The sequence below is a fragment of the Rutidosis leptorrhynchoides genome, chromosome 4, assembly GCF_046630445.1.
Source record: "Rutidosis leptorrhynchoides isolate AG116_Rl617_1_P2 chromosome 4, CSIRO_AGI_Rlap_v1, whole genome shotgun sequence".
NCBI classification, from domain to species: Eukaryota; Viridiplantae; Streptophyta; class Magnoliopsida; order Asterales; family Asteraceae; genus Rutidosis; species Rutidosis leptorrhynchoides.
The window spans coordinates 627,063,476-627,090,790 of record NC_092336.1 but is presented as its reverse complement, the minus strand read 5'-3'; the positions used below and the strand labels follow the sequence as shown (position 1 = coordinate 627,090,790).

At 34.8% G+C, this 27,315-nt stretch overlaps 3 protein-coding genes and 1 long non-coding RNA gene across 4 annotated transcripts; all 4 read left to right on the top strand.

Moving 5' to 3' along the window:
• Nucleotides 1–2,919: 2,919 nt before the first annotated feature.
• LOC139843100 (uncharacterized) lies at nt 2,920–3,492 on the top strand. Its single transcript, XM_071833175.1, has one exon. The coding sequence runs from the start codon at nt 2,920–2,922 to the stop codon at nt 3,490–3,492; it is 573 nt and encodes a 190-aa protein (XP_071689276.1).
• Nucleotides 3,489–4,118, top strand: LOC139843099 (uncharacterized). The gene has a single exon (XM_071833174.1). The coding sequence runs from the start codon at nt 3,489–3,491 to the stop codon at nt 4,116–4,118; it is 630 nt and encodes a 209-aa protein (XP_071689275.1).
• Nucleotides 4,119–18,797: 14,679 nt separating this feature from the next.
• On the top strand, nt 18,798–19,601 carry LOC139843098 (uncharacterized). Its single transcript, XM_071833173.1, has one exon. The coding sequence runs from the start codon at nt 18,798–18,800 to the stop codon at nt 19,599–19,601; it is 804 nt and encodes a 267-aa protein (XP_071689274.1).
• Nucleotides 19,602–23,222: 3,621 nt separating this feature from the next.
• LOC139904600 (uncharacterized) lies at nt 23,223–23,760 on the top strand. The gene is made up of 3 exons (XR_011778904.1): nt 23,223–23,350; nt 23,470–23,573; nt 23,705–23,760. It is a non-coding gene; the product is annotated as an uncharacterized lncRNA (long non-coding RNA).
• The last annotated feature ends 3,555 nt before the right edge of the window (nt 23,761–27,315 follow it).

The following is a 27,315-nucleotide window of genomic DNA, read 5'->3' as shown; positions in this document are numbered from 1 at the left end:
TTAATTTTTTTATTTTTTATTTTGTCGGAGGTGCTCTTGGAAGCAATCTCTTTATACGTAGAACAGAGAGAGACGGCTTTCTCTACTTTTAGAGCATCTCAGGGTGGAGAAATGACTTCTCTATATTTCTCGGATAAATAAAGAATTGTCTGCATCTCACATTTCTCATACCCCATTCACGTGGGATTCATATGAGATTGGGTTTTATTGTTGTTGTCGTCTTGAATACAACTCCAATATTGTACTATGATATATTTGCATATATTTAAAATGCTTGCCTTTTTGTATATCATTAATTTTTATTTGTGCGCCGTTGAATATATTATTATATAATGTTATATTGTATTCCGTATAATATTATAGAACATATATTTAGTAGTGTATGTATTTATCAATTCCAATTTGATATTTCTATTGATTGTGTTCTATCATTGAAATTTTTTATTCATGAGCCGATCTCAAATCTCATCTCAAACAAATAAGATAATGGGCTGATTTATTAAAAATTCTAGCATATTTATTTCAACTGTTACATTATGAACACCCATGATGTACTAACACAAACAATATTTAAATTATTATTTATTAACAGTATCTACCTATCTATCTATTATCTATCTATCTATTATCTATTATCTATCTATTTATCTATCTATCTATTATTATTATTATTATTATTATTATTATTATTATTATTATTATATTATTATAAATCTAGTCAAGCAATTCGGCAAACATAACTCCAATACATCCACACCCCTAAAACCGATTGACAAGGACCGTATCACCTCCTATCTGTTTTACAATTTTCCTGAAAATTGGACTTCCGTCGATTTATGGGCAATCTTCAAAAGTTATGGGAACATCCATGAGGTCTACATCCCTAAAAAAACTCTAAAAAATGGAAAAAGGTTCGGCTTTGTTAGATTTATCGACGTGCCTGAATATCACAAAGATTCTTTGGCCAGAAGATTAAATTTGGTTGTTGCTGGGGACTTGATGCTTAAGGTCCATAAAGCTTGGGACAAGAAACCTAACGAAACCACTAAACCTTCTCAGCATCCTTCACCTAAGTCTAACAACACTGGTTACCCCAAAAATAATATGTCTAGTAAGATAGATGGCCGCAGCTTTATGGATGCTTTCACGAACAAGAAACCTTGCGATTCAAACATTCCTTTGATTAAGGTAACCCCTAATGAATCTTTAATTGATTTGCTTGGTCACGCTGTTATTGGCAAGGTCAAGGATCTTGAATTCCTTGAATACTTTCATGAAATTTGTCAAAGTGAAAACTTAGATGGCTTCAAGATTAAATATCTCGGTGGCCATGATATCATGCTTATTTATGATGATAAACGACCGGCCCTTGAAATGCTTAACAACCAAAATCACCCACTTTGGAACTGGCTCGAGGATATCAATCCATGGGATCCTGATGAATATTCCACATCTGGCCGTCTTGCTTAAATTGATATTTTGGGTGTTCCGATTACATGTTGGTTGGAATCCACCTTTCGTGATATTGCTAGTAGTTGGGGTCATGTTATCGAAACATTTAACTGTTCTATCACTAATGAAGATAATCAGGATCTCTCACATGGCTCGGTTGTTATAAAAACGAATGATTTTAAGCCTATTGATTCAAGAGCTTTGATCAATCATGATGAGACGAAGCAAACGGTTGTATATGTCAAGGAAGTTCAAAAATTTTCCATGTTTAATTGTCATGAAGATTCATCCTATGATCTTACTTCGTGTAATGAATCGGATAATGATGACCTGGTTGCGGATGAAGAATCCAATATGGACGACGATGACTCGAATGATGATAATCCAGCTAATAGACATCCACAAAAAGTTCAGGACACTTTTAACTCCGGCAACATCCCCGATCATAATTCCGTCAATAATACACCGGAAAACTCCTCGGCTTCCCACTCCACCAAACGCATGGAAACCAAAAGTTTTAATATTAATGAGGGTAATAAATCCTGCAACGGCTCAACTCATGCGAATTTCGAGCATAATAACGAGTATAAACTTAATGATGATAACTCAAAAACATCGAACTCAGAACCCTCTCCCCTTCCCAATGCTCATACGCCTACATCACCCTTACCCACTTCCCCTCCTGCCCAACCATTTAATTCGGATGTTTCTGCTGCCCAACAAACCGTAAACCCAATAATTGGGCCCAACCCCACTGATCTAACCCCACAGCCCAATAATCCCCTTTTACATTCCACAAGCCCAAGCCCAACCATCAATTCTTCTCTACTTTCGGACGAACAAGAGACAATTAACAGTAACATTCCCATATCTGATACAAATCCAAATGTCATTCAATCACCTTTACAACCTCACCCTATATCCCCTATAAACCTTATGCCCGACCCACCTCAATCCAACACCGATACCACATCTTCCGACCCTTTCAATCTCGATGACCTTCTCCACATCACCAAGAACAAACCCAAAACCAAACAAAAGCTCATCTCTGGTTTTAAACCCAAATTGATCCCTAAAGAGAAAGAACATCCATTTAAGAGAAATGTTAAAGATGACATATTGAAGGCCAACAACTCGTCTCGCATATCTACCGATGTCCCACTCCCTAATCCAAAAACCCGACCTAGATCAAACATGCTCTACATCAAACACCTAGCAAGAAGCGGTCAAAAATTACGATTCTCACAACTCTCAAAACGTAGCAAAACACCATCAATAAACGAGGATAACACTTCTGGGCACAACCGTGTTTCTGTCACTATTCCAGGACGATGCTACAACAAAAATTCATCGAGTTCCTCAATTGACAAAAGCATGGACACTAATGATTTTGGAAACAACATCGGTATCCAATGGAACTCTCGGTAATCTCACTCCTTTTCTTTCGTTTTTTATTATCATATTATAATGTGTACGATATCTCTTAACATTCGGGGACTTGGGCAAATGGGTAAAATTACATGGCTTAAACGAATTTGCAACAAAGAAAAACCGAAAATACTTGGACTTCAAGAAACTAAAAGTGAACAAACGCAAGACAACATCATCGAATCATTCTGGGGAAACCCCGACTTCAAATTTGTCCAAAAAGACTCGGTTGGTGCATCGGGCGGAATCATCACAATATGGGACTGTAATAATTTCACCTTCGATCACACTATTGAAGGTGAATTTTTTCTTGCAATTTGCGGTTCTTGGGTGGGTTATGATGCTAAGATTGCTTTCATAAATGTCTACGGCCCACATTCCTCATCCAAAAAGCTAAGACTTTGGTCTGAGTTATCCTCTCTCGTAAACTCTCTCACGATCCCTTTCATCATTTTCGGTGACTTCAACGAAGTCAGGAAAGCTTCCGAACGCATGAACTGTGAGTTTAATCAACAATGGGCCACTAACTTTAATAACTTCATTAACAACTTTGGACTAATAGACATCCCACTTGGCGGAAAAAATTCACCAGAATCTGCATTAAAAGAATGAAATTCAGTAAACTAGATAGATTCCTCGTATCTGATGACATTTTAAAAATATGGCCAAACATTTCATCTAAAACCCTCGATCGTGATCTCTCCGACCACTGCCCCATACTCCTTAGGAACACATACTTCAACTCCGGTCCCAAACCTATCCGTGTCTTTAACACTTGGCTTGATCTTAAAGACGCTGACTCGATCATCACTCGAGCCTGGTCATTACCTATAAATGGAACCCGTCCTAACTGTATCTTCCGTAATAAGCTTAAAAACGTCAAATCTGAACTTAAGAAACATAGTGCTCAACTCGATAACCTTGATTCTCAAATTCTAGATCATTTAAATAATATTAACAAATGGGAAGCCCTAGCTGAATCTAGACCTCTATCCGAATCCGAGAAAAACAAATGGCTTGAAGATAAATTCTCACATCTCGAAAAAGAAAAAAAGAAAACAAACATGTTAAAACAAAAGTCAAGAATTAAATGGGCCCTCGAAGGAGACGAAAACTCGAAATATTTTCATAACTTTATTAAAAAACGCAACAGCAAAAACAATCTTCATGGTTTATCGATTAACGGAACTTGGATTGAAGATCCAAACATCATTAAACACGAAACCTATCTTCATTAAAAAATCTCTTTAAATCCAGTAATCTTAACAACCACTGTCCTCTTGATAATGCACCTCACCTAGATTATATCTCCTCGCAAGACAACCTCTTTTTAGAATCCGAATTCCTTGAAAACGAAATCAGGGATGCTATTTGAAATGTCCCGTTCTTATTGATTAAAAACGTTCCATATTAATTGATTTCGTTGCGAGGTTTTGACCTCTATATGAGACGTTTTTCAAAGACTGCATTCATTTTTAAAACTAACCATAACCTTTATTTCATAAATAAAGGTTTAAAAAGCTTTACGTAGATTATCAAATAATGATAATCTAAAATATCCTGTTTACACACGACCATTACATAATGGTTTACAATACAAATATGTTACATCGAAATCAGTTTCTTGAATGCAGTTTTTACACAATATCATACAAACATGGACTCCAAATCTTGTCTTTATTTTAGTATGCAACAGCGGAAGCTCTTAATATTCACCTGAGAATAAACATGCTTTAAACGTCAACAAAAATGTTAGTGAGTTATAGGTTTAACCTATATATATCAAAACGTAACAATAGACCACAAGATTTCATATTTCAATACACATCCCATACATAGAGATAAAAATCATTCATATGGTGAACACCTGGTAACCGACATTAACAAGATGCATATATAAGAATATCCCCATCATTCCGGGACACCCTTCGGATATGATATAGATTTCGAAGTACTAAAGCATCCGGTACTTTGGATGGGGTTTGTTAGGCCCAATAGATCTATCTTTAGGATTCGCGTCAATTAGGGTATCTGTTCCCTAATTCTTAGATTACCAGACTTAATAAAAAGGGGCATATTCGATTTCGATAATTCAACCATAGAATGTAGTTTCACGTACTTGTGTCTATTTTGTAAATCATTTATAAAACTTGCATGTATTCTCATCCCAAAAATATTAGATTTTAAAAGTGGGACTATAACTCACTTTCACAGATTTTTACTTCGTCGGGAAGTAAGACTTGGCCACTGGTTGGTTCACGAACCTATAACAATATATACATATATATCAAAGTATGTTCAAAATATATTTACAACACTTTTAATATATTTTGATGTTTTAAGTTTATTAAGTCAGCTGTCCTCGTTAGTAACCTACAACTAGTTGTCCACAGTTAGATGTACAGAAATAAATCGATAAATATTATCTTGAATCAATCCACGACCCAGTGTATACGTATCTCAGTATTGATCACAACTCAAACTATATATATTTTGGAATCAACCTCAACCCTGTATAGCTAACTCCAACATTCACATATAGAGTGTCTATGGTTGTTCCGAAATATATATAGATGTGTCGACATGATAGGTCGAAACATTGTATACGTGTCTATGGTATCTCAAGATTACATAATATACAATACAAGTTTATTAAGTTATGGTTGGAATAGATTTGTTACCAATTTTCACGTAGCTAAAATGAGAAAAATTATCCAATCTTGTTTTACCCATAACTTCTTCATTTTAAATCCGTTTTGAGTGAATCAAATTACTATGATTTCATATTGAACTCTATTTTATGAATCTAAACAGAAAAAGTATAGGTTTATAGTCGGAAAAATAAGTTACAAGTCATTTTTGTAAAGGTAGTCATTTCAGTCGAAAGAACGACGTCTAGATGACCATTTTAGAAAACATACTTCCACTTTGAGTTTAACCATAATTTTTGGATATAGTTTCATGTTCATAATAACAATCATTTTCTCAGAATAACAACTTTTAAATCAAAGTTTATCATAGTTTTTAATTAACTAACCCAAAACAGCCCGCGGTGTTACTACGACGGCGTAAATCCGGTTTTACGGTGTTTTTCGTGTTTCCAGGTTTTAAATCATTAAGTTAGCATATCATATAGATATAGAACATGTGTTTAGTTGATTTTAAAAGTCAAGTTAGAAGGATTAACTTTTGTTTGCGAACAAGTTTAGAATTAACTAAACTATGTTCTAGTGATTACAAGTTTAAACCTTCGAATAAGATAGCTTTATATGTATGAATCGAATGATGTTATGAACATCATTACTACCTTAAGTTCCTTGGATAAACCTACTGGAAAAGAAAAAAATGGATCTAGCTTCAAAGGATCCTTGGATGGCTCGAAGTTCTTGAAGCAGAATCATGACACGAAAACAAGTTCAAGTAAGATCATCACTTGAAATAAGATTGTTATAGTTATAGAAATTGAACCAAAGTTTGAATATGATTATTACCTTGTATTAGAATGATAACCTACTGTAAAAAACAAAGATTTCTTGAGGTTGGATGATCGCCTTACAAGATTGGAAGTGAGCTAGCAAACTTGAAAGTATTCTTGATTTTATGTAACTAGAACTTGTAGAATATATGAAGAACACTTAGAACTTGAAGATAGAACTTGAGAGAGATCAATTAGATGAAGAAAATTGAAGAATGAAAGTGTTTGTAGGTGTTTTTGGTCGTTGGTGTATGGATTAGATATAAAGGATATGTAATTTTGTTTTCATGTAAATAAGTCATGAATGATTACTCATATTTTTGTAATTTTATGAGATATTTCATGCTAGTTGCCAAATGATGGTTCCCACATGTGTTAGGTGACTCACATGGGCTGCTAAGAGCTGATCATTGGAGTGTATATACCAATAGTACATACATCTAAAAGCTATGTATTGTACGAGTACGAATACGGGTGCATACGAGTAGAATTGTTGATGAAACTGAACGAGGATGTAATTGTAAGCATTTTTGTTAAGTAGAAGTATTTTGATAAGTGTATTGAAGTCTTTCAAAAGTGTATAAATACATATTAAAACACTACATGTATATACATTTTAACTGAGTCGTTAAGTCATCGTTAGTCGTTACATGTAAGTGTTGTTTTGAAACCTTTAGGTTAACGATCTTGTTAAATGTTTTTAACCCAATGTTTATAATATCAAATGAGATTTTAAATTATTATATTATAATGATATTATCATGTATGAATATCTCTTAATATGATATATATACATTAAATGTCTTTACAACGATAATCGTTACATATATGTCTCGTTTAAAAATCATTAAGTTAGTAGTCTTGTTTTTACATATGTAGTTCATTATTAATATACTTAATGATATGTTTACTTATCATAGTATCATGTTAACTATATATATATCCATATATATGTCATCATATAGTTTTTACAAGTTTTAACGTTCGTGAATCACCGGTCAACTTGGGTGGTCAATTGTCTATATGAAACATATTTCAATTAATCAAGTCTTAACAAGTTTGATTGCTTAACATGTTGGAAACATTTAATCATGTAAATATCAATCTCAATTAATATATATAAACATGGAAAAGTTCGGGTCACTACAGTACCTACCCGTTAAATAAATTTCGTCCCGAAATTTTAAGCTGTTGAAGGTGTTGACGAATCTTCTAGAAATAGATGTGGGTATTTCTTCTTCATCTGATCTTCACGCTCCCAGGTGAACTCGGGTCCTCTACGAGCATTCCATCGAACCATAACAATTGGTATCTTGTTTTGCTTAAGTCTTTTAACCTCACGATCCATTATTTCGACGGGTTCTTCGATGAATTGGAGTTTTTTGTTGATTTGGATTTCATCTAACGGAATAGTGAGATCTTCTTTAGCAAAACATTTCTTCAAATTCGAGACGTGGAAAGTGTTATGTACAGCCGCGAGTTGTTGAGGTAACTCAAGTCGGTAAGCTACTGGTCCGACACGATCAATAATCTTGAATGGTCCAATATACCTTGGATTTAATTTCCCTCGTTTACCAAATCGAACAACGCCTTTCCAAGGTGCAACTTTAAGCATGACCATCTCTCCAATTTCAAATTCTATATCTTTTCTTTTAATGTCAGCGTAGCTCTTTTGTCGACTTTGGGAGGTTTTCAACCGTTGTTGAATTTGGATGATCTTCTCGGTAGTTTCTTGTATAATCTCCGGACCCGTAATCTGTCTATCCCCCACTTCACTCCAACAAATCGGAGACCTGCACTTTCTACCATAAAGTGCTTCAAACGGCGCCATCTCAATGCTTGAATGGTAGCTGTTGTTGTAGGAAAATTATGCTAACGGTAGATGTCGATCCCAACTGTTTCCGAAATCAATAACACATGCTCGTAGCATGTCTTCAAGCGTTTGTATCGTCCTTTCGCTCTGCCCATCAGTTTGTGGATGATAGGCAGTACTCATGTCTAGACGAGTTCCTAATGCTTGCTGTAATGTCTGCCAGAATCTTGAAATAAATCTGCCATCCCTATCAGAGATAATAGAGATTGGTATTCCATGTCTGGAGACGACTTCCTTCAAATACAGTCGTGCTAACTTCTCCATCTTGTCATCTTCTCTTATTGGCAGGAAATGTGCTGATTTGGTGAGACGATCAACTATTACCCAAATGGTATCAAAACCACTTGCAGTCCTTGGCAATTTAGTGATGAAATCCATGGTAATGTTTTCCCATTTCCATTCCGGGATTTCGGGTTGTTGAAGTAGACCTGATGGTTTCTGATGCTCAGCTTTGACCTTAGAACACGTCAAACATTCTCCTACGTATTTAGCAACATTGGCTTTCATACCCGGCCACCAAAAATGTTTCTTGAGATCCTTGTACATCTTTCCCGTTCCAGGATGTATTGAGTATCTGGTTTTATGAGCTTCTCTAAGTACCATTTCTCTCATATCTCCAAATTTTGGTACCCAAATCCTTTCAGCCCTATACCGGGTTCCGTCTTCCCGGATATTAAGATGCTTCTCCGATCCTTTGGGTATTTCATCCTTTAAATTTTCCTCTTTTAAAACTCCTTGTTGCGCCTCCTTTATTTGAGTAGTAAGGTTATTATGAATCATTATATTCATAGATTTTACTCGAATGGGTTCTCTGTCCTTCCTGCTCAAGGCATCGGCTACCACATTTGCCTTCCCCGGGTGGTAACGAATCTCAAAGTCGTAATCATTCAACAATAAAATCCACCTACGCTGCCTCATATTCAGTTGTTTCTGATTAAATATGTGTTGAAGACTTTTGTGGTCGGTATATATAATACTTTTGACCCCATATAAGTAGTGCCTCCAAGTCTTTAATGCAAAAACAACCGCGCCTAATTCTAAATCATGCGTCGTATAATTTTGCTCGTGAATCTTCAATTATCTAGACGCATAAGCAATCACCTTCGTTCGTTGCATTAATACACAACCGAGACCTTGCTTTGATGCGTCACAATAAATCACAAAATCATCATTCCCTTCAGGCAATGACAATATAGGTGCCGTAGTTAGCTTTTTCTTCAATAACTGAAACGCTTTCTCTTGTTCATCATTCCATTCAAATTTCTTCCCTTTATGCGTTAATGCAGTCAAGGGTTTTGCTATTCTGGAAAAGTCTTGGATGAACCTTCTGTAGTAACCAGCTAGTCCTAAAAACCGGCGTATGTGTTTTGGAGTTTTCGGGGTTTCCCACTTTTCAACAGTTTCTATCTTTGCCGGGTCCACCTTAATACCTTCTTTGTTCACTATGTGACCGAGGAATTGAACTTCTTCCAACCAAAATGCACATTTTGAAAACTTAGCGTACAATTCTTCCTTCCTCAATACTTCTAACACCTTTCTCAAATGTTCACCGTGTTCTTGGTCATTCTTTGAGTAAATAAGTATGTCATCAATGAAAACAATGACAAATTTGTCAAGGTATGGTCCACACACTCGGTTCATAAGGTCCATGAACACAGCCGGTGCATTAGTTAAACCAAACGGCATGACCATAAACTCGTAATGACCGTAACGTGTTCTGAAAGCAGTCTTTGGAATATCATCTTCTTTCACCCGCATTTGATGATACCCAGAACGTAAGTCAATCTTTGAATAAACAGACGAGCCTTGTAGTTGATCAAATAAGTCGTCGATTCTCGGTAGTGGGTAGCGGTTCTTGATGGTAAGTTTGTTCAACTCTCGGTAGTCGATACACAACCTGAATGTACCATCTTTCTTCTTGACAAACAAAACAGGAGCTCCCCACGGTGATGTGCTTGGTCGAATGAAACCACGCTCTAAAAGTTCTTGTAATTGGCTTTGCAGTTCTTTCATCTCACTGGGTGCGAGTCTGTAAGGAGCACGAGCTATTGGTGCAGCTCCTGGTACAAGATCTATTTGAAATTCAACGGATCGATGTGGGGGTAATCCCGGTAATTCTTTCGGAAATACATCGGGAAATTCTTTTGCGACGGGAACATCATTGATGCTCTTTTCTTCAGTTTGTACTTTCTCGACGTGTGCTAGAACAGCATAGCAACCTTTTCTTATTAGTTTTTGTGCCTTCAAATTAATAAGATGTAGCTTCGTGTTGCCCTTTTCTCCGTACACCATTAAGGGTTTTCCTTTTTCTCGTATAATGCGAATTGCATTTTTGTAACAAACGATCTCTGCTTTCACTTCTTTCAACCAGTCCATACCGATTATCACATCAAAACTCCCTAACTCTACTGGTATCAAATCAATCTTAAATGTTTCGCTAACCAGTTTAATTTCTCGATTCCGACATATATTATCTGCTGAAATTAATTTACCATTTGCTAATTCGAGTAAAAATTTACTATCCAAAGGCGTCAATGGACAACTTAATTTAGCACAAAAATCTCTACTCATATAGCTTCTATCCGCACCCGAATCAAATAAAACGTAAGCAGGTTTATTGTCAATAAGAAACGTACCCGTAACAAGCTCCGGGTCTTCCTGTGCCTCTGCCGCATTAATATTGAAAACTCTTCCGCGGCCTTGTCCATTCGTGTTCTCCTGGTTCGGGCAATATCTAATAATGTGGCCCGGTTTTCCACATTTATAACAAACTACATTGGCATAACTTGCTCCGACACTACTTGCTCCGCCATTACTCGTTCCGACACCATTTGTTCCTTTCGTTCTATTAACCCCTGGTCCGTAGACCTCACACTTCGATGCGCTATGACCATTTCTTTTACACTTGTTGCAAAATTTGGTGCAGAACCCCGAGTGATACTTTTCACACCTTTGGCATAGCTGCTTCTGATTGTTGTTGTTGTTGCGGTTATTATTGTTGTTGGGATGATAGTTGTAGTTGCTGTTGTTGTTGTTGTTGTTGGGCCGTTTGTTGTAGTTGCGATTGATGTTACGATTGTTGGGATAATTGTTGCGATTATTGTTGTAATTGCTGTTGTTGTTGTATTGGTGATTCTTATCACCGTTTTCCTCCCACTTTCTTTTGACTTGCTTTACATTGGCCTCTTCAGCAGTCTGTTCTTTAATTCTTTCTTCAATCTGGTTCACTAGTTTGTGAGCCATTCTACATGCCTGTTGTATGGAGGCGGGCTCGTGTGAACTTATATCTTCTTGGATTCTTTCCGGTAATCCTTTCACAAACGCGTCGATCTTCTCTTCCTCATCTTCAAATGCTCCCGGACACAATAGGCACAATTCTGTGAATCGTCTTTCGTACGTGGTAATATCAAATCCTTGGGTTCGTAACCCTCTAAGTTCTGTCTTGAGCTTATTGACCTCGGTTCTGGGACGGTACTTCTCGTTCATCAAGTGCTTGAATGCTGACCACGGTAGTGCGTACGCATCGTCTTGTCCCACTTGCTCTAGATAGGTATTCCACCATGTTAACGCAGAACCTGTGAAGGTATGCGTAGCGTACTTTACTTTGTCCTCTTCAGTACACTTACTTATGGCAAACACCGATTCGACCTTCTCGGTCCACCGTTTCAATCCGATCGGTCCTTCGGTTCCATCAAATTCCAAAGGTTTGCAGGCAGTGAATTCTTTGTAGGTGCATCCTACACGATTTCCTGTACTGCTAGATCCAAGGTTATTGTTGGTATGTAGCGCAGCCTGTACTGTGGCTATGTTTGAAGCTAGAAAAGTACGGAATTCCTCTTCATTCATATTCACGGTGTGTCGAGTAGTCGGTGCAATTTCCTTCAAAATAGTCAAATGGAACAAGTTAATCATACAGAATATTAAGAGTAGTTAATAGTATTTCGTAGCATAATATGAACTCATTTATAAAAGCTTTTTCTTCATATTAGCATTTTATAAGTTTAAATTCGGGTAGTACCTACCCGTTAAGTTCATACTTAGTAGCTAATATACAATTCAACTACTACAATTCTATATGAAAAACTGATTATAATAATATTTCGCGTTCAAACTTTTATACAATATTTTACAAACTTACAATACCGCTTATTTACATAAAGCATGAAATATAGCACACAATAACTTTGATACAAGATAGTTGTGAAGATAATTCTAGCTAGTACACAAGTCGTTCAGCAAAGGCAATAAAGACACGTAATTCATACGTCCAGAAACAAGTCATGCATTCTGGTTTTACTAGGACTACTTCCCATCCTTGGTCTTGTGGAACATAACCGTTATGGCCGTTGATAAGACAGCGTGTTGTAACGTCGTCAAAAGGACGAAGGTTACGTAATGACCAACAGTCCCGTAACAATCTAAAAACCTCATTTCTTACCCTAATTACCGACTCCGTCACTTGTGGGAACGTTTTGTTTAATAGTTGTAGGCCGATGTTCTTGTTCTCACTTTGGTGAGAAGCGAACATTACTAATCCGTAAGCATAACATGCTTCTTTATGTTGCATGTTAGCCGCTTTTTCTAAATCACGAAGTCCAATATTCGGATATATTGAGTCAAAATAATTTCTTAACCCATTGCGTAAAATAGCATTTGGGTTCCCCGCAATATATGCGTCAAAGTAAACACATCGTAACTTATGGATTTCCCAATGTGATATCCCCCATCTTTCGAACGAAAGCCTTTTATAAACCAAGGCATTCTTGGAACGTTCTTCGAATGTCTTACAAACTGATCTCGCCTTAAATAGTTGTGCCGAAGAATTCTGACCGACTCTAGACAAGATTTCATCAATCATGTCTCCGGGTAGGTCTCTTAAAATATTGGGTTGTCTATCCATTTTGTGTTTTTATACTGTAAAATAGACAAGAGTTAGATTCATAAAAAAAATACTTATTAATACAAGCAATTTTTACATATATCATAAAGCATAAGCACACTATATTACATATATTACACCACACGAATACAACTATCTTATTCCGACTCGCTTGTTTCTTCTTCTTCGGTTTTGGTTCGTTTTGCCAAGTTTCTAGGGATATATGATGTTCCCCTAATACGAGCCGTCGTTATCCACATTGGTTTAGAAAAACCTGGTGGTTTAGAGGTTCTCGGGTCATTATTACAACTTAAGGACTTCGGGGGTTGACGATACATATAAAGTTCATCGGGGTTGGAATTAGATTTCTCTATTTTTATGCCCTTTCCCTTATTATTTTCTTTTACCTTTTTAAATTCAGTTGGGGTAATTTCTATAACATCATCGGAATTCTCGTCGAAATCCGATTCATCGGAGAATTGGTAATCCTCCCAATATTTTGCTTCCTTAGCGGAAATACCATTGACCATAATTAACCTTGGTCGGTTGGTTGAGGATTTTCTTTTACTTAACCGTTTTATTATTTCCCCCACCGGTTCTATTTCTTCATCCGGTTCCGATTCTTTTTCCGGTTCCGATTCTTCTTCTGGTTCCGACTCTTCTTCCGGTTCTTCTTCGGGAACTTGTGAATCAGTCCACGAATCATTCCAATTTACATTTGACTCTTCATTATTATTAGGTGAGTCAATGGGACTTGTTCTAGAGATAGACATCTATCACATAATATCAACGCGTTAAGAGATTAATATATCACATAATATTCACATGTTAAAAATATATAGTTTCCAACAAAATTTGTTAAGCAATCATTTTTCAAGTAAACACGGTCGAAGTCCAGACTCACTAATGCATCCTAACAAACTCGATAAGACACACTAATGCAAAATTCTGGTTCTCTAAGACCAATGCTCTGATACCAACTGAAATGTCCCGTTCTTATTGATTAAAAACGTTCCATATTAATTGATTTCGTTGCGAGGTTTTGACCTCTATATGAGACGTTTTTCAAAGACTGCATTCATTTTTAAAACTAACCATAACCTTTATTTCATAAATAAAGGTTTAAAAAGCTTTACGTAGATTATCAAATAATGATAATCTAAAATATCCTGTTTACACACGACCATTACATAATGGTTTACAATACAAATATGTTACATCGAAATCAGTTTCTTGAATGCAGTTTTTACACAATATCATACAAACATGGACTCCAAATCTTGTCTTTATTTTAGTATGCAACAACGGAAGCTCTTAATATTCACCTGAAAATAAACATGCTTTAAACGTTAACAAAAATGTTAGTGAGTTATAGGTTTAACCTATATATATCAAAACGTAACAATAGACCACAAGATTTCATATTTCAATACACATCCCATACATAGAGATAAAAATTATTCATATGGTGAACACCTGGTAACCGACATTAACAAGATGCATATATAAGAATATCCCCATCATTCCGGGACACCCTTCGGATATGATATAGATTTCGAAGTACTAAAGCATCCGGTACTTTGGATGGGGTTTGTTAGGCCCAATAGATCTATCTTTAGGATTCGCGTCAATTAGGGTGTCTGTTCCCTAATTCTTAGATTACCAGACTTAATAAAAAGGGGCATATTCGATTTCGATAATTCAACCATAGAATGTAGTTTCACGTACTTGTGTCTATTTTGTAAATCATTTATAAAACTTGCATGTATTCTCATCCCAAAAATATTAGATTTTAAAAGTGGGACTATAACTCACTTTCACAGATTTTTACTTCGTCGGGAAGTAAGACTTGGCCACTGGTTGATTCACGAACCTATAACAATATATACATATATATCAAAGTATGTTCAAAATATATTTACAACACTTTTAATATATTTTGATGTTTTAAGTTTATTAAGTCAGCTGTCCTCGTTAGTAACCTACAACTAGTTGTCCACAGTTAGATGTACAGAAATAAATCGATAAATATTATCTTGAATCAATCCACGACCCAGTGTATACGTATCTCAGTATTGATCACAACTCAAACTATATATATTTTGGAATCAACCTCAACCCTGTATAGCTAACTCCAACATTCACATATAGAGTGTCTATGGTTGTTCCGAAATATATATAGATGTGTCGACATGATAGGTCGAAACATTGTATACGTGTCTATGGTATCTCAAGATTACATAATATACAATACAAGTTTATTAAGTTATGGTTGGAATAGATTTGTTACCAATTTTCACGTAGCTAAAATGAGAAAAATTATCCAATCTTGTTTTACCCATAACTTCTTCATTTTAAATCCGTTTTGAGTGAATCAAATTGCTATGGTTTCATATTGAACTCTATTTTATGAATCTAAACAGAAAAAGTATAGGTTTATAGTCGGAAAAATAAGTTACAAGTCGTTTTTGTAAAGGTAGTCATTTCAGTCGAAAGAACGACGTCTAGATGACCATTTTAGAAAACATACTTCCACTTTGAGTTTAACCATAATTTTTGGATATAGTTTCATGTTCATAATAACAATAATTTTCTCAGAATAACAACTTTTAAATCAAAGTTTATCATAGTTTTTAATTAACTAACCCAAAACAGCCCGCGGTGTTACTACGACGGCGTAAATCCGGTTTTACGGTGTTTTTCGTGTTTCCGGGTTTTAAATCATTAAGTTAGCATATCATATAGATATAGAACATGTGTTTAGTTGATTTTAAAAGTCAAGTTAGAAGGATTAACTTTTGTTTGCCAACAAGTTTAGAATTAACTAAACTATGTTCTAGTGATTACAAGTTTAAACCTTCGAATAAGATAGCTTTATATGTATGAATCGAATGATGTTATGAACATCATTACTACCTTAAGTTCCTTGGATAAACCTACTGGAAAAGAGAAAAATGGATCTAGCTTCAAAGGATCCTTGGATAGCTCGAAGTTCTTGAAGCAGAATCATGACAAGTAAGATCATCACTTGAAATAAGATTGTTATAGTTATAGAAATTGAACCAAAGTTTGAATATGATTATTACCTTGTATTAGAATGATAACCTACTGTAAGAAACAAAGATTTCTTGAGGTTGGATGATCACCTTACAAGATTGGAAGTGAGCTAGCAAACTTGAAAGTATTCTTGATTTTATGTAACTAGAACTTGTAGAATATATGAAGAACACTTAGAACTTGAAGATAGAACTTGAGAGAGATCAATTAGATGAAGAAAATTGAAGAATGAAAGTGTTTGTAGGTGTTTTTGGTCGTTGGTGTATGGATTAGATATAAAGGATATGTAATTTTGTTTTCATGTAAATAAGTCATGAATGATTACTCATATTTTTGTAATTTTATGAGATATTTCATGCTAGTTGCCAAATGATGGTTCCCACATGTGTTAGGTGACTCACATGGGCTGCTAAGAGCTGATCATTGGAGTGTATATACCAATAGTACATACATCTAAAAGCTGTGTATTGTACGAGTACGAATACGGGTGCATACGAGTAGAATTGTTGATGAAACTGAACGAGGATGTAATTGTAAGCATTTTTGTTAAGTAGAAGTATTTTGATAAGTGTATTGAAGTCTTTCAAAAGTGTATAAATACATATTAAAACACTACATGTATATACATTTTAACTGAGTCGTTAAGTCATCGTTAGTCGTTACATGTAAGTGTTGTTTTGAAACCTTTAGGTTAACGATCTTGTTAAATGTTTTTAACCCAATGTTTATAATATCAAATGAGATTTTAAATTATTATATTATAATGATATTATCATGTATGAATATCTCTTAATATGATATATATACATTAAATGTCTTTACAACGATAATCGTTACATATATGTCTCGTTTAAAAATCATTAAGTTAGTAGTCTTGTTTTTACATATGTAGTTCATTATTAATATACTTAATGATATGTTTACTTATCATAGTATCATGTTAACTATATATATATCCATATATATGTCATCATATAGTTTTTACAAGTTTTAACGTTCGTGAATCACCGGTCAACTTGGGTGGTCAATTGTCTATATGAAACATATTTCAATTAATCAAGTCTTAACAAGTTTGATTGCTTAACATGTTGAAAACATTTAATCATGTAAATATCAATCTCAATTAATATATATAAACATGGAAAAGTTCGGGTCACTACAGTACCTACCCGTTAAATAAATTTCGTCCCGAAATTTTAAGCTGTTGAAGGTGTTGACGAATCTTCTAGAAATAGATGTGGGTATTTCTTCTTCATCTGATCTTCACGCTCCCAGGTGAACTCGGGTCCTCTACGAGCATTCCATCGAACCTTAACAATTGGTATCTTGTTTTGCTTAAGTCTTTTAACCTCACGATCCATTATTTCGACGGGTTCTTCGATGAATTGGAGTTTTTCGTTGATTTGGATTTCATCTAACGGAATAGTGAGATCTTCTTTAGCAAAACATTTCTTCAAATTCGAGATGTGGAAAGTGTTATGTACAGCCGCGAGTTGTTGAGGTAACTCAAGTCGGTAAGCTACTGGTCCGACACGATCAATAATCTTGAATGGTCCAATATACCTTGGATTTAATTTCCCTCGTTTACCAAATCGAACAACGCCTTTCCAAGGTGCAACTTTAAGCATGACCATCTCTCCAATTTCAAATTCTATATCTTTTCTTTTAATGTCAGCGTAGCTCTTTTGTCAACTTTGGGAGGTTTTCAACCGTTGTTGAATTTGGATGATCTTCTCGGTAGTTTCTTGTATAATCTCCGGACCCGTAATCTGTCTATCCCCCACTTCACTCCAACAAATCGGAGACCTGCACTTTCTACCATAAAGTGCTTCAAACGGCGCCATCTCAATGCTTGAATGGTAGCTGTTGTTGTAGGAAAATTATGCTAACGGTAGATGTCGATCCCAACTGTTTCCGAAATCAATAACACATGCTCGTAGCATGTCTTCAAGCGTTTGTATCGTCCTTTCGCTCTGCCCATCAGTTTGTGGATGATAGGCAGTACTCATGTCTAGACGAGTTCCTAATGCTTGCTGTAATGTCTGCCAGAATCTTGAAATAAATCTGCCATCCCTATCAGAGATAATTTAGATTGGTATTCCATGTCTGGAGACGACTTCCTTCAAATACAGTCGTGCTAACTTCTCCATCTTGTCATCTTCTCTTATTGGCAGGAAATGTGCTGATTTGGTGAGACGATCAACTATTAACCAAATGGTATCAAAACCACTTGCAGTCAAAAACGGGATCAAATTAATTGGATAAAATGGGATCAAATTTTACTACCTTATGATAAAGGAGGGTTAAATGTGGGTTCACTCTTCAGCAAAAACATCTCACTACTATGTAAATGGTGGTGGCGCTTCAAAAACGAGAAAAACGCACTTTGGGTTAAAATTATTACTAGTATTTATGGGGGGGGAGGGGGGTTGGAATCTAACGTTTCTTGCAGGAATATTTCAGGTCGCACGGTTTGGAAAGAAATCATTAAAGCTGGAAAAATAGCGGATAGCACGGGCGCCTCATTCTCTTCCTCCATCACAAAATGTCTCGGGAATGGTGTTTCTATCAAATTTTGGAATGACATTTGGTTCGGCTCTGAACGATTTAGCACACTTTTCCACAGATTATACATGCTTGAAACAAACAAAGATGCCTCGATCGCTGAAAGAATTACACACCGCAATGGACTTTCTTATGGTAACTGGAGCTGGACAAGGGACCCAACTAGTCGGGCCACAAACGAAATCACAGAATTAAATAGCATAGTATCTTCTGTTTCGTTATCCGATAAACAACATTCCTGGAAATACAATTTAGACTCCACAGGGATATTCACTACCAAGTCCTTGGCATCTCTGATCAACTCCCTTCGGTTTGGTAATAACGCGTTAAGCTTGTCAACGCCCCGTAACAAACTCCTACCGCAAAAAGTATATATCTTTATATGGAGAGCCATACAAAACAAGATCCCGGTCAGATTTGAAATAGACAAAAGGGGCATTGATCTCGATTCCACTTTATGCCCTTTGTGCGAATTGGAAGTTGAAACCACCGAACATATCCTGTGTTCGTGCCCCAATTCGGCACTCTTATGGAAACTTGTTCTTGATTGGTGGGCCCAAGATGTTTCTCTAATATCCAATCTTAACGAAGCCATCATCAACAATCAGCCATTCGCTCACAACATCCCCGGATCCTCAATTTATCAAGCAACCAAATGGATTACATGCTACATAATCTGGAAACATAGGAATTTGAAAGTTTTCTCCAAAAAAACGTGGTCCCCGGCCTCGATCTTATCTGAAATACAAACACAAAGTTTTAGCTGGATTTCCAAAAGATCTTACAAAAAGAAAACAATCGAGTGGCACCAATGGCTCATCAACCCCTCCTTCTTTGTCGTGGATACCACACACCGTGTTGGGATTGGCTAATCTTCCGACTACTACCATATGCAGCCACGGATTCCATTTCTTCTATTGAGGGTTTGATTAATCGGGATAGTTTGTGTAACTTTGTAGGCGCTAGATCGTCACTGTTATCCTCTCTATTCCGGCTTGTTTCTTCAAGTTCTTATTCCCTCTTTAGTTTTTATGGTCTTCGTTTGGTTTACTTGTAATATAATAGCCTCCTATAATTGTATTTCCGTTTCAATATTGTATAGATATATTTAGGGCCCTGTAACTCCTTTATTAATAATAATTAATTTTGCTTTTCAAAAAAAAAAAAAAAAAATCGTGAAAGTTAATCCTATGTGTCACTCCCTAATTATATTATATCTATATATCTAAAAGGCAAAGAACAAGTGAATAGTTCACCTCACAAGTTTCACAAGCCCCACAATCTTTTGATTTTTACCATTTTAACCCCAAACTATATAATACTTAACTTTATACCTTTTAAAAACTTACCATCAATCATTATCTATATGTCTAAAAGGCAAAGAACAAGTGAATAGCTCACCTCACAAGTTTCTCAGACCCCCAAATCTTTTGATTTTTACCATTTTAACCCCAAACTATATAATACTTAACTTTATACCTTTTAAAAACTTACCATCAATTTTCCACATTTTAAACTTTGGCCATTAAACTTCTCACTCATTATAAATCGACCACATCAAACCCCCCAATCTTTTGATTTTTACCATTTTAACCCCAAACTATATAATACTTAACTTTATACCTTTTAAAAACTTACCATCAATTTTCCACATTTTAAACTTTGGCCATTAAACTTCTCACTCATTATAAATCGACCACATAAATTATATACTACCTGATAGACAAAAAATGATGAATAGTAATCAATGGTGTTTTCGTCCTTTCACTTTTTTTCCTCTTTTCCCACCTTTTTTTCCAAAGAAAACCCTCATAGTTTGTTCAAATATTAAAATCGACCCCCCCAAATAGGGGGTACAGGTGTCAAATACTCATTTTCATAACAAATCTTAAATAAACTCCACCCGAATATTCAACGGGCCATATCTTCAGAGTTAAATTTTTCCGACACCATCGTTAAACTCGAAATAATTTTAGGAACACAATGTCACTAACTATACGCAAAACGAACGCTTTTTAGAAAACGCTAAATATTTGAGGTACTTTTCATACACGTTGATTTTGCGTTAAATTTTTAAAAGCCGACAATTCCATAGCGAAACGCGGAGATGCACATATATTGTTAATTTAAAATAACATTTAAATCTTTCACAGATTATACCATTTAGTTCGACTCGAGTTGCGTTTCAACGACATCATCGTTAGCCACGAAATAATTTTACAAACTAAACGCAATAAAATACATTGAAAACCGAACCCCGGCGCGAAGCGAGGGTTCGAACACTAGTCTATATCTAAAAGACATAGGAAAAATGAATAGTACCCAGGGGTACTTTCGACTTTTCATTTTTTTTTTCTTTCCAAATTGAACAACAAAACCCACACACTTTACCCAAAAATCAAACCCACCCCCCAAACAGGGGGATAAAGTGTCAAATACTCATTCTCATAAAAAATCTTACACAAACTCCACCCAAATATTCAACGGGCCATATCTTCGCGCTCGCAACGAGTTAAATTTTTCCGCCACCATCGTTAAACTCGAAATAATTTTAGGAACACAATGTCACTAGCTATACACAAAACGGACGCTTTTTAAAAAACGCTAAATATTTGGGGTACTTTTCATACACGTTAATTCTCCGTTAAATTTTTAAAAGTCGACAATTCCATGCGAAACGCGAAGATGCACATATATTGTTAGTTTAAAATAACATTTAAATCTTTCACGGGTTATACTTTTTAGTTCGACTCGAGTTGCGCTTCAACGACATCATCGTTAACCACAAAATGATTTTACAAACTAAACGCAATAAAATACATTGAAAACCGAACCCCCGCCGCGAAGCGAGAGCTCGAACACTAGTATAACTAATAGACAAAATTTGTCTTTATTAGTTATGAATAGTACTATTTAATATTTCATTTTTCACACACTCAACCCCCAACTTTCATTAATATACAAATCGAACCCCCTCATTTTATAGTACTATTTAATATTTCATTTTTCACACACCCAACCCCCTAACTTTCATTAAAATATAAATCAAACCCCCCCATTTTATACCTATATTCTAAAATATTATTTATCCCATCACTAACATTAAAAATATTGAATAATAACACTCACTACGCTACTACTGTGCTACTTTTTTTTTTCTCAAACGATAAAAAAACAACTTTCATAAAAGGAACAACCCTTCAATGCTACCAAAAGATATCGAAAAATATTCTTTTTTACAAAATAGATCAACTAAAAAAAAAACCGAACGCTAAAAGAAGCAACTTTCACAAAGGAATAACCCTTCAATGTTAGATGTCGAATTTTTTTTTTTACAAAATAGATCAACACTTTTTTTTAACTCGCATTCAAAACGGAGCCCCCGGCGCGAAGCGAGGGCTCCACAACTAGTTACATCTTAATAAGGATTGCTGAGGTGTAAATTACTTAGTTAATTACAATTATCACTAATTAATCCACGTTAGCATCTCTAATGTCTTTGAAGAAAAAACAACACGCACTAGAATTCCCCATCGTTCTTCTACTATGCCCATCTCATGAACCCTAATTCATAAATATCTACCGACAACACAATTCAACCTCCATTTTACCCTAATCATACATAAATAATTACTACGGAGTATCTATCCTCCCCGTATTCTCATCGAATTCGTTAGCCGAATACAAATAGATGGCGGAATTTAGATCTCAAAAGATTTTGTTATTCGATCACAAACTGTTGTATGAATCAGACCGTCATTACAATCACAGAGTGTTGTATGAATCAGAAAATCGAGCGCCTTCGGAAGGTTTGATCATGTGAGTCGCAGAAGGTCTTATCATGTTAATCGTGATAGGTGATGTAAAAGGCGATCAACAGATTTGAGTGTGGATGAATCAAACAATTATGTGAAACCAATAATGTAAGTAACCATTTTTTTAAATATCAGATTTATGTGTATAGTTCTAAACCTATACGGCTAATATCACTATAATTCTTTAGTTCTTCTAGCTATGGATCCGGTTACATTTACCTATACGCTCTTCATCTCACAATGGTCGATTCTTGGTTATAAAGGTACATTATTATATTGTATGTGATTCATTGAAAAAAAAATTCATGTTTCATGAATATAAAACCTAGAATTCTTCAAAATCAATTGTGAAGATATATGTTTTCTGGTTATACAAATTCTGTGATCGATAGCAGGTGGTTCATGGAGTGCTCATCAAGTGTTTGATGAAATGCCTTAGTACGATTTTAGTTTTGTTGAATTTAAAATGAATTGTGAATCATTGGTAATCACTTCAATGATAAGTGGTAGTTATCAGTTTGAGAGTCCTGTTTAGTTTAGCGTTTTGATGTGATTCACAATTTGAAATATTGTATGGTGGAGTTAACTGGAAGCTGATTGCAGTTGAAAATTTGAACAATCGTTACCGATCGCTTCATTGAAATGTTTGTTTGACTTTGTACAGATAAAGGTAGTGAATCTATTGGTGCAAGTGAGGGAAAAGATGGAAGTAAAATGGGAGTTATTGTAGTTTCCAGGTAGCCGCATTTGTTGCTACATTACATGATCCATCAATGTTTGAAGCAAGCATTCAATTTTCATTAAAAGTAGGATCTCAGCAAACTATATTTTAACTTTTATTTTTATTTGTTTCTATAAACCCTCAAATACACTTCCTATGGAATTCAAATTTGTGTTCTTCATTGTCTTCTAATGGAACCAACAGCAGCTGCTGGAATTGTAATAATCAAAAGTTGTTCTTGATTTGTGAACTTGTGGAAGCATTCAACCTGCTGATCATTGAACTGATTATTTCAAGATTTTTGGTTTGTAAGTGTTTTATATATAAACCTTACTCTCTGACCGTTTGTTATGGTTTTGCTTTTTGTCATTTGAAATTTTGATTACAATTCATTTTAATATTAATGAAATTGATATAGTTACCAAGTTTAATATGACAGAGAGAGGAAGTTTGATATTCATGATGGAAGTTTGGAAGGAACTTATAAAAGTTGGCAAAAAAAGCTGCATCCAGATTTGGTTCACACAAAATTAGGGGTATGTGAAGCTTTTATTTTACAATTTTGTTTTTGATAAGTTAATAACTTCTTTTTTATTTTGATTATGACTAAATGACAAGGTTTTATCTTACAATTTTGTTTTTTGATCAGTTTACGTTCTGGTTGTTGTTGTTTAAATTATGCAGGAAGAAAGAGAGTATGCTGCTGAACAGTCTGCTAGGGTTATCGATGCTTATACTACACTACGAAAACCTTTGAAAAGAGCTATCTACATAGTAAGTACAGTAATAATTTTCAACCTTTTCATGTCTTGTAGACTTAATACAAGGTAATTTATCTTAAAGATAAATACTTTATAGGTCATTTGATGAAATTAATGTGTAGTATAAACTTCCGCAAATGTGATAATGTATATGTTAAGTATGTAACTGAGATCACTTAACGTCATAAACACTTAAGAGAAATATAACATAGCAGTGAGTGTATTGCTTATATGACGTGTGTATTGCTTATATGACGCGTGTATAGCGCATATGACGCTAATGGCTATTGCCCATTGATTATTATATACAATTAAGCATAGTCTACTGTGTATTTAGAACAAAGACTATTGCGCCTATGACTCATTGCCCAAAACATAAACAAAACTGTTTGAAAATGTCGTGGCAAACTTACGTTGATGACCATTTCATGTGTGACATCGATGGAAGCAGTCAGCATCTTTCCTATGCCGCTATCTTTGGTACCGATGGTATCGTTTGGGCTAAGAGCTCTTCCTTTCCTCAGGTCTGTTTCTCTAATAAGGAAACTATAAGAAAAAGCCTTTTTTTAGAAATTAATATACATTTTCAATTTAACCGTACGTACATAACGCGACATATTGTTAACCCTACATAAATTTAATGTTATTGTTATGCCCCTATACAGAATCATGTGCTCATTTCACGTTTTGATGTTATGTAAGTTGGTTAATTTCAGCAGTTTATATGTTTGCTAAATAATATACATTGATTCGATATGTTTCATATGTTGCTTTTGTTCCTCCAAATATTTTTTTTGCGTGATTTAAACCTGATGAGATCAATGCTATTATTAATGAATTCAATGATTCGGGTAATCTTGCCCCAACTGGTTTATTTATTGCTGGTGCAAACTGCAAAGTACATGGTGATCCAAGGTGAGCCATTAGCTGTTATTCGTGGAAAGAAGGTAATATTTACACACCATTCTCAAGTTTAATTCAGCGTTTTCAATATACGGTTTTTTATTTTTATTTTTTATTTTTTTATTTTTTTGCAAAAGTCAGTTATTTCACGAATCTGATAATATTGTTAATTTAATGTATGGAATATGGTAAATTTACCTAACAAAGAATATCAAGAAATGGATCAAATAGGTTAAAACTCACCGGATTTGTTATATAAATTTCTATACCATTCAAGTATTGAACCTGAGATTTAGGTAATCACAATTTTGTAACAACAATTTTGTGAAGTTTCATATGAATATCAATTGCCTTGCACATTTTGGCTTTCCTTAGGTTCTTATAAACCATTTAAATTATAAAACTGTCAAGAAGTTCTTGAATTTCAGTCTATGGTAAATTTTGTGAGCGGATGACGGTATGATTGGTTCAATAAAAAATAAATGTGTAAATCATTTAATCAAATCTTCCTTTTCTCCTTCTTAGACATGTAAGTTCAATATTTTATACATGTTTTTTTTTTATGTATAGCATAATTTGTACTCTGTTTTTTTGTGTATATATATGCATAAATGAATTTGAACACAACTAAGCTTATCCATCATGAGGTATGTGTATAAATTCTGTTAACTTTAAAGGTTATAAGTAAGATTTAGGTATTGTATTTTTTGGCCTATTTTTATATAGTATTACAATGTTTTGGACTTTCATAAACAAGATTATGTAACAATGTTAATTCTTATGAGATACGTTCTGGATGTATGTATGTTTTAGTATTGAGGTATATGTAAAAATGTTTATTAGTATCGGGTTAATTTATATACATTTTTTAAATATCTTAGTTGCTATGGTAAGTTAGATTTTTGTTTGATAAATGAGTAATTTTGATTTGACAGTAAACTCATAGTGAGCCTCTTAGAGGGGCAATTGCTCACTTTACCACTGATGCTAAAGAAAACAACTGTAACCTTAGACTATCGAGCTCCATAATTGGTTTCAAGAACTATGACCGACAAAAGGACAAGCGTCTCAGTCGAAGGTTTGTATAATTGAAGATGCCCAACATGTTGAAGAGGTTTGTATAATTATTTCAACTTTATCTATTAGCCTCATTAGAACTACATTATCGTCCATAAAAATCACACTACTTTGTGTAGATAAGATTATAACGCTTTGACTTGAATTCAACTATTTTGTTTAATTGCTTTTACTAAAATAGAAGTGTTCTTTATCATATACAATTTGGTTTTTCTTGATTTACAATGCTTTATGGAAAAACTGATGTGCTCGCAAGAAGTGTTAGGAAGGACATCCTTGTCCAACGGATTATCATAAACATGATTATTTTTGATTCTGTGATGTATGCTGATTTTTGGTCAGGTTTTTGGATTACAACAAAAAGGTGTAAGGATTTAGGTTACAAGATACCCAAAAATCAGGTGCAAATGAATTTAGGTGATGGTATTGATCAGCACCTAGGGTTACATGCTGATGAATGCCTGCAATTTTTGGTTAATGTTGATACGTTGACTTTTAAAAGTCAACTGGTCACAATCTACATGCCTATAAATGACACTATGGTTGATAAAGTTTTGGGTTGGGATTTTACTACTGATACATGAATAAAATAGTTGAAGATACAAATGTTGGCACAAGGAAGAGTAACTGTAGAAAGCATCATTTTATTTTGGGTATTTTAGTTCTTTCAATGCTTGGTATTATCTATGTCACATGTAGTCTTTTTGTCATTAGCAACATACATAATCGGATGTGGTCTTGGGATGTTCAATTAATTTTATCGTGTAGCTATGGTTGTAGTCATTTGGTTTGTAGTCATTATAGCTGTTGTTTGTAAGTGTTCTTAGAAGTTTCCGTATAATAGCTACATACATAATCGGATGTGGTCTTGGGATGTTCACTCACAATAGTACTTTTGACACTTTCCGTATAATAGCTTATTTCATATATAATTTTAAAAACCAATACTGTTTGTGGAAGAGTCCCCGTGCAACGCACGGGCTCATAAATCTAGTATTTAAATACAACTGCATTGTTTCTTTGTAACAGTTGAAATAATGTAAAGAGTAAAAATGTTCATCCCTGCTCGTAAGGATTTAAGGGATCTGGTCGAAAGATCGGCCGACGACCATCGATAAGGACTAAGAATTTAATAGCAGAATATAATCCTTTCTTATTTCGACTTTCAGATTGAATAAATAGTTTTTCAACATCTCTATATTCCTAGAAAATAACTTTCAAAGATATTGTAGCATTTTTATCTTATATCAAAAGTGATTATGGTGGGTTAGATATTGCCCCTCTTGCTTTTAAAAATCGTGCCCTACTT

Excerpts from the sequence above, each read along its gene's own strand:
- LOC139843100 (XM_071833175.1), top strand. The coding sequence starts at position 2,920 with ATGTGTACGATATCTCTTAACATTCGGGGACTTGGGCAAATGGGTAAA.
- LOC139843099 (XM_071833174.1), top strand. The coding sequence starts at position 3,489 with ATGAAATTCAGTAAACTAGATAGATTCCTCGTATCTGATGACATTTTA.
- LOC139843098 (XM_071833173.1), top strand. The coding sequence starts at position 18,798 with ATGCTTGAAACAAACAAAGATGCCTCGATCGCTGAAAGAATTACACAC.